The 7,770-nt window shown below is 31.1% G+C and overlaps 1 protein-coding gene across 1 annotated transcript; it reads right to left on the minus strand.

Annotated features, from left to right (window-relative positions):
- Window positions 1–253: 253 nt before the first annotated feature.
- LOC117929556 (proline dehydrogenase 2, mitochondrial-like) lies at window positions 254–2,295 on the minus strand. The gene is made up of 4 exons (XM_034849867.1): window positions 1,698–2,295; window positions 893–1,541; window positions 560–800; window positions 254–452 (listed from the first exon to the last, which is right to left on the minus strand). Exons 1-4 carry the CDS (start codon window positions 2,256–2,258, stop codon window positions 401–403), a joined length of 1,503 nt encoding a protein of 500 aa, XP_034705758.1. The 5' UTR covers window positions 2,259–2,295; the 3' UTR covers window positions 254–400.
- Window positions 2,296–7,770: the final 5,475 nt, after the last annotated feature.

A 7,770-nucleotide genomic window follows, 5' to 3' on the forward strand; every position in this document is an offset into this window, starting at 1 on the left:
CAATTCAAATAAAAAATGAAATGAAATGAAGCATACATTCACATTGCAGCTCATTTAAACATTTCAATGAGGGAAACAGAGGCATCCAGGGAGATTAACCTCAAACCTAACATTCTATGTCTTCAAGCAAGAAAATCCCATTAATAAGCCGATGGTTTTGGCAAAAACCCACCTGCCCGGTAGGGAATATGGATTTTTGCCAGGAGGTGTGAAGCCAATGTGTCAATGTGAACCTCATACCAGGAGTTAAGGATCAACGTCATTAGAAATATAGACATCAATATATTGAAATGGATCTTACATCAGAGTCCCGTATACAAGCACTGATAAATTTTTTTATTATATACGAACAGATATTGATGGAGGATCATCATGAGCTAGGTGACTGCTTTCATCATTTCTAGGAATCACCTCCAAGGACTGCAGCTTTTATCCTTCTCTTCAGCTCCTTTCTGTACAGAGGAAGATGACATTAAGATAAAGGACATCAAGATCAAGCCAAACCTTTGTTTGATGCTTTTTTTTTTTTTTTTTTGATTTGTTTGAAAAGAAGGTTTACCTCATGAGGTGTCTGTCAAGAGTTGAAGCAGATAAGAGTCCTCTGTTCTCTTCAGCTCTCCTAAGGAGATACGGCATCACCTTCTCTACAGGCCCAAATGCCATGTACTTGCTAACCTGAAACCCTGCATTTCTCAAACCAAATGAAAGTGACTCTGACATTCCATATAGCTGAGCAAATTGGACCTTGTGGTCTTCCTTCGAAATTCCCAAGTCTCGCGCTTTTGTGGCTAGCAATTTCCCTATTCACCATGATCAACATTTCACATCAGACTCAACCAACACTGGAAATTCTTAACATTTATCGTATATGAAAGTTTGAACTTGTTTTTACCTGATTCAAGGTTGTGGGTCGCCAAAACAACAGCACCTGAGCCACCAGCGATCCTTTCGAGCAAGAAAGAAGCACAACCATTGAAGCAAGCATGAGTCTCCTCAATGCTATTGTGAACGGGAGAATCATAGCCCAAGGAAGAAGCCAGTTGAGTTTCAGAGGATATATAGGCTCCTCTCACCAATTTGAACCCAATGGGAACTCCCATTTTGTCTGCAGCCTGCACTGCCAGAAGCAATCTTTCCTTTGCGTCTTTCAAATAAGCTTGAATTGTGCCATAAACTATGGGGTTGTTCTTATCTTTGTTGTATTGAATGGCAGCAGAGTATGTCAAGTAATCAATGGCAGGCTGCACTGATGTATACTCTGCATCAACCGATAAAGGCAAGTTTGCTTCCACGCACTTCTGGCAGAGTTTGAAGAGTCTCTGGAGGGCTAGTTGGAGATCCTTCTCTTCTTGAGGGGTTAAAGGGTCTGGCCTTTCAAGGGTGTGATAAAAGGGGCTGGAATCAGCAAAAATCGGAAAGCAGTTCTGCCTCCATGGAAGATGGAAAGAAGGGTCCCTGTGTTGCCATCTCAGTAAATCGCTTACCCGCTTGAGCAGATCGATTGAGCAAATTGCAGTTATCTTTGCTATCACAAAACTCACCTATTGTAAATTCAGATACCAAAAGTCATATGAACACTGATATTCATATGGTCCAGAAAATAAAAAAAATAAAAAACCAAGAACTTTTACCTATGAAGAAAACATTAACAAGTTCCAAACACACACTAGAAAAATTGAAAAGAAATTGAAGCTTACAGAAGAAGGTGGAAGGGGTTTGGCGCCTTCAACGGTCCGGATAAACCCCTCCAAATTCCGATCGGAGGTGGCGTTATCGGTGGTATGCTCCAGAGCATAAACCAACATCCCTCTCAACCCAGCACTATTCCAAATCGTCCTCGCAGTCCAGCAAGCCTCCTCCACATCCTGCCCCGCACAAAAGTGCTCGTAAAACGTATGCCGTATCGTCCCCAACACAATCTCACGTAAAACAGCAGTCTCCAAAACTCTGGACTTCATCACCCACATCCCCACATCCACCATGGGCTCCAAGGTCGCCAGGTGAAGGTTGACGGAGGAGCGCAGCAACTTGGCCGTGGACATGGATGAAAACAGACCCTTGACATCGTGGAGGTCGATTGTGGAGGTGGAAGAGGTGGCGCCGGTCGCAAAGGTTGGCGAAAGAAGAGTAGTTTCCTCCGGTTTCTCCGCTAAATTGAGCGGAGACACGTCGGTAATCGAAGAGGGAGATGAGTGGAGAGTTCTGACGAAGCAGCGGAGATTCAGAAACTTAGAGGAAGAGACCAGACGGTTGGCCATCAATATCGAAACGTATGCTAGGCGTTTGGATACTTTACCGGATCTCCTTCGTGGGGGTTATATACTAAATTACACCTTTTTACAAGGTGTTACTCTGCAATTTTAGTTTTTACCAAATAGAATTCCAGGCTATTTTTATAAAAAATAAAATAAAAATTACACCCCTACCAATCATTCATGATACAACAGTGTGCCAGCTAATTGGAGAGGAGGCTGCAGTGGTGCGGTGTATGATTTTCTAATTTTAGTTTCATCAGAAATAATGTAGCACGCGCAGCAAATTACACTCGCGGATTTTGAGGACGCGATGCAGTGCTGGATGGATGATCACGAGGACCAGGCTGAGTTGGATGTGAGTCATGTGACTAGGGAGACCTTCGAGAGTGATCTACACGCGCCACTTTTCTTTTCCGTAGTTCCAGTCTTCCAAAATAGGGATTTCGGAATCTTCCGAGATTCTGTGGTGGGGTTCTTTTACATTTTTAGGCATTGAATTTTCTAAATCTACATTCCAACGAGTCGGCTGCTAAATTACCTTCCTTTTACGAAAGAAATTAAAAAATATTATTTTTCCTAATAAATAACTTTCCTGCTATCATAAATTTTAAAATTTATTACCTTTCTATTTTTTTCCTTTTTAAAATTATTTTCTATTATTTATTTTACAAAATAATTTTATATTAAAATAACATATTTTTATTTATAAATTTTAAATATTTTAATTACAAAATTATTAACAAGGAAATAAAAATTATTTACTGAATTATCAATAATTTTCATATAATACTAAATATGAAAGAAATTTTATATTTTTTAAGTAACAAATATTGGGATGCAATTTTTATTCTAAATAAATATTAAACTTTCAAAATCTTTTTTTTCTTTCCATTTTTTATTATTTTATAAATAATATAACATATGTCAAATACAATATTAAGATATGTTTTCTATTGAATATTATAGTAAAGACATGATAATTTTTTTTTAAAAGAAATGATATTTTAAAGTATACACTATCTATTAAATATAATATCTTATAATCTTATCGTATTCTAGTCCCTTCAATCAAACATCACCTAACCATTTTAAATATTATTTTTTTTCGGTGGAAATCAAACTTATCAAGCTTCAACCTTCAAGTGTTAAATTTTGGATTGACGTACATCAAATATATGTGGAATTAAGAAATGAGGATTCATGTATCAATAAGGAAGTGTTCATATGTGACTTTTGATGAAATGTCACTTGAAATGACATGAAAGGGCTCTTTGTCCCTTTCCTCACTCATCCTAAGTTTGTGAGGTTTTCCATCATTTTATACAAACACAAGTGTGAGAGAGTAAGGAGAAGGAAGATATAAGTTGTCAATGCCGATTCAAGAGATACAAAATTCTGCCAAAAGTGACTCAACATTGTAAACAATCTACATAAAGTGATCTTTATCACAATGTCATAGGGTGAGTTTTATAGATCTATTTTAAGTTCATTAAACTAGAATTGAGAGGTTTTATTTACTTGATTTCTAACAATAACATCTTGTATTTGGATTAGGGATGACAATGGGGCGGGTCATTTCGGGTACCCGCCCCGCCCCGTCCCTAATGGGATGGGATATTATTTTCCTAAACAGGTATGAGACGAGTTTGAGATTTTTTTTGAAACTCGGGGCGGGTTCGGGTATTGCCCTGCCCCGCCCCGCCCCGCCCCGATTATATATAAAATTAAAATTAAATTAAAATTTAATTTAAAATTTAAAATTAATTTAATTTAATTTTTATTTTATTATTTTTAATATATAGATAATAATAAATTATTTTTAATAAAATAAGTTATAAAAATATAATAATTTAATTATTTATAAACTATATTTATTTTAATATAATTAAAAATTTTAAAAGTAATTTAAAAAAAATTAAAATTAAAATTAAATAAAAAGTTAAACGGGGTGGGTATGGGAATGTAGCATACCCGCCCACCCCGCCCAGTTTAATTTTTTAAATGGGACGGGGATGAGAATTCCTTAAATAAACGGGGCGGGGTTGGGAGGGGGGCGCCCCGCCCCGAACCCGCCCCGTTGCCATCCCTAATTTGGATAGGCTATTGAGCCTCTCGAGGCTCAAACCCATACCTTGATTTTGATACCAATTTTTGGATTGAATTTTGATCATCTTATTTGAAAACCAATTTGTATTCAATGAGGGTAGTTTAAGCCTTTTATGACATTCAATCACTATCATTTGGATGACTCATTCACTTGGCTTAAGAATGACGTTGTTGCACCCAATAAGTTCAATTAGTTAAGGCTTAGCATAAACTGGTTAAAATAAAGTTCAATCTATTCCGAACATTTTGTTTGCTTCAACTAGTTCCCTTTGACCTCAACTAGTTGCATGGAAAATATCTTTTTAAGATAGGAAAAACCTCGGTTTATAGCTTCTTAACCTTTGAATAATCTTGAAGAAGACTTTAATCACATTAAAACTCAAGTTTTTCCTTAAACTAATTTTTTCATCCAATTTATAAATAAATTCAAAACAATTTAGCATTTAGATGATTTTAGGTATGTAAGTAAAAATAAAATGAATGATCCTAGCTTACCAACAATCTTATAATTAGAAAAATGGTTTTGATTCATCTTTTCTTTTGAGGTTTTTTTTTCCTTCTTGATTTCTCATCAACTTACCTTCTTTAAAATTCTTCTTACTTAATTACAGAAAAAAAAATAGTAATTCAAAATTTATTTTATTATCATCATACTTAATCAAACCTTGGGATGAACTTTATGTTAAAAGAAAAAAAAGTACACATATCAAATATTTTAATTAATGTTTTCTTATGTTACTCAAAAAAGATTATTATTTTTATTTCCAAAATTGAATTGTAAGTTCAATTATTTTTATTCCAATGACATCCGGTTGGTGGTACAACCACTACTAATATTTATTATGATCCCTTATTGCCATCTTTTGAAGGATATAAAGTCTAAATCATCCTGTTAAAGTTTAATAAAACCCCATTAATTATATTAGATATAAACATAAATAAATTTTAAAATTGTAATGAAAATTAAAAATAAAAGTAAATGCTTTCTTGTTTGGTATATGGGAATAAGGAATGTGAATGAATTTTTTCCATTCCTCCTTAGATAAGAATGAATTTAGGGGATGTTTAATATACTAGAATAAAGAATGAAAATAAAAATTATGTTTCTGTTTCTATTTCTATTTCTCAGTGAATGGAAATGAATTTGGTAATTTCATTTCTAACGTTTTGATAAATTTAGGAATTTAAGGTTAGAATGATTATTTGTTTCAATTCCAATATTTCATAGTAAAAGGAATGAGAATAAAAAAAGAAATAAATTGACAATAATTCCCTTACACATAGTATAAAATAATTTTTTATTTTCATTCAAAAAAAAATAAAATTTGAGCTTTTTTTTTCTTTTTTTTTACTAAATAATAAGACTAATATATATATATATATATACACACTCAAAAAATAAAAAATAAATCATAAAAAATAAATCATAAAAAATCATTAAACCCTAACATTAAATTATTTAATTATTCTTTTTATAAAAAAAATTGAATAATTTGTCATGCTTAAGCAGTTGTAAAATAATATTTTACCAAAAAAAGAGAAAAATACATTTATTATAATATTTAATTTCTCAAAGCTACCAAATATTTATTATAATATTTGAATGAAATATCAGGGTAAAATAATAATTTTAAGTTATTTTATATTATCTAATAGGATAAATGAATCTGAATACCACCTATTTGTGATGAATTCAAATTCTACTTATAAGTAGGGTTTGATTTTTGTCCGAATCATTTTTTGTTCATTTTCTACTTTCATAAAATTTATTTAACTTGAGAATAAGGAAGGGAAAGAATAAGATGTTTATTCTCACTCTCCATTTCCCTGTACCAAACACCTATATGAAAATATATGAAAAAAAAAACCTCAATTTTTTAAAATTAATATTATCTTCATCTATTTAAAAATAATTTGAAATACATACATTTTTTTAAGAAAAATGATTTTCTTATATTTAGTTTCACCATAAAAATACAAAAGAAAATCAAATATAATTACAATCGGTTAGAAATTTATATATATATTTAAATTATTTAATCTTTATATAAATGAGGAAAAATAAGTAAATTAAGTTTGAAATAGCATATAAAAATAATTTATTAATTTTAAATCTATTTTTAATTTTTCTTTACTTTTTTTTTACTTTTCCTCTCTATTTTATTCCCCTCATATTTTTCAAGAACCAAATAGAACGTTTAGTTTCTAGAAAATACTAAGGAAAGAAAAAAAAAATATTATATAAGAAAAATGATTTTCTTATATTTGATTATCTTATGAAAAAAAAAAAATAATAAATATAATTAAAATTAATTAAAAATTTATATATTTTAAAATTATTTAATTTTTATATTAATGAATTAAAATAAATTAAATAAGTTTGAAATTACATATAAAAATAATTTATTGAATTTAAATATATTTTTTATTTACTTTTTACTTTTTCTTTACTTCTATTTTCTTTTTAATTTTCTTCCATTTATATTTGTCCTCAAATTATTCGAATCAAACATAGCCTAAAAAGAAAAAAATAAAAAAAATAATTCTTCATCATCCTCCACACCCAATTTTATCCTCATCATGACACCACCCCAAGCTGGCCCAAGACCATAAAATTTGATTAAAAATGAGAAGTTGAGATTTACAAGTTTTGTCGTATCTGCAAATCCAAGACACCACAAGTGGTTTGGTAAAATATTGGGAATTCCCATTCATGTTTCCAATGGTAGCCAAGTCTAAGTTGCTATGCGTGGTATGAGTATGACTCCAACCCCATCGACTGAGTGGGCACGTTTTCCTTCTCTTTTCGCGTATGGAATTTTAGAATCGCATCATTTGGTCCACACCAACTTGGTCACTTGCCCAATCACAAGTTGGAAAGGGATTCCAAGCATAACTCAAGAAAGTTAGGTTATGTTTGGTTCTGAAAACATAAAGGAAAGAAAAAAAAAATGAGAAGGAATTATTTTCTCATATTTGATTGTTCTATAAAATATTTCAAAGAAAATTAAATATAATTAAAATTAGTTAGAAACTTATACATTTTAAAATTATTTAATCTTCATATTAATGAGTTAAAATAAATAAAATGAGTTTGAAATAGCAAATAAAATTAATTTATCATTTTTAACTCTATTTTTCATTTTTCATTTTTTTTACTTTTCTTCTCCATTTTCTTTCTTTTGCATTTTCCTTCAAATTTTTCGAGAACCCAAACATAGCCTTAAAAGTTACACCATTAGTTTTGCACTTTTTATTTTTGATTTTATGAAGCCTTTACGTTATTGATCAAATTTTTTCTTTCTATTTTCTTTCCTTTTTGGGAACCGAAAATAGCGTTAATCACACTGAAGAAACTGTCAAAACCTTGATAAATGAACTCCTAAGTCCTAACCAACTTTGAATGGAA

The sequence above is a fragment of the Vitis riparia genome, chromosome 14 (genome assembly GCF_004353265.1).
Source record: "Vitis riparia cultivar Riparia Gloire de Montpellier isolate 1030 chromosome 14, EGFV_Vit.rip_1.0, whole genome shotgun sequence".
NCBI lineage: Eukaryota > Viridiplantae > Streptophyta > Magnoliopsida > Vitales > Vitaceae > Vitis > Vitis riparia.

Coding starts and splice junctions, on each gene's coding strand:
- LOC117929556 (XM_034849867.1), bottom strand. CDS start 2,258: ATGGCCAACCGTCTGGTCTCTTCCTCTAAGTTTCTGAATCTCCGCTGC. Junction 801..892: donor GACCCACAACCTTGAATCAG/GTAAAAACAAGT, acceptor CATGGTGAATAG/GGAAATTGCTAGCCACAAAA. Junction 453..559: donor CTTGACAGACACCTCATGAG/GTAAACCTTCTT, acceptor TCCTCTGTACAG/AAAGGAGCTGAAGAGAAGGA.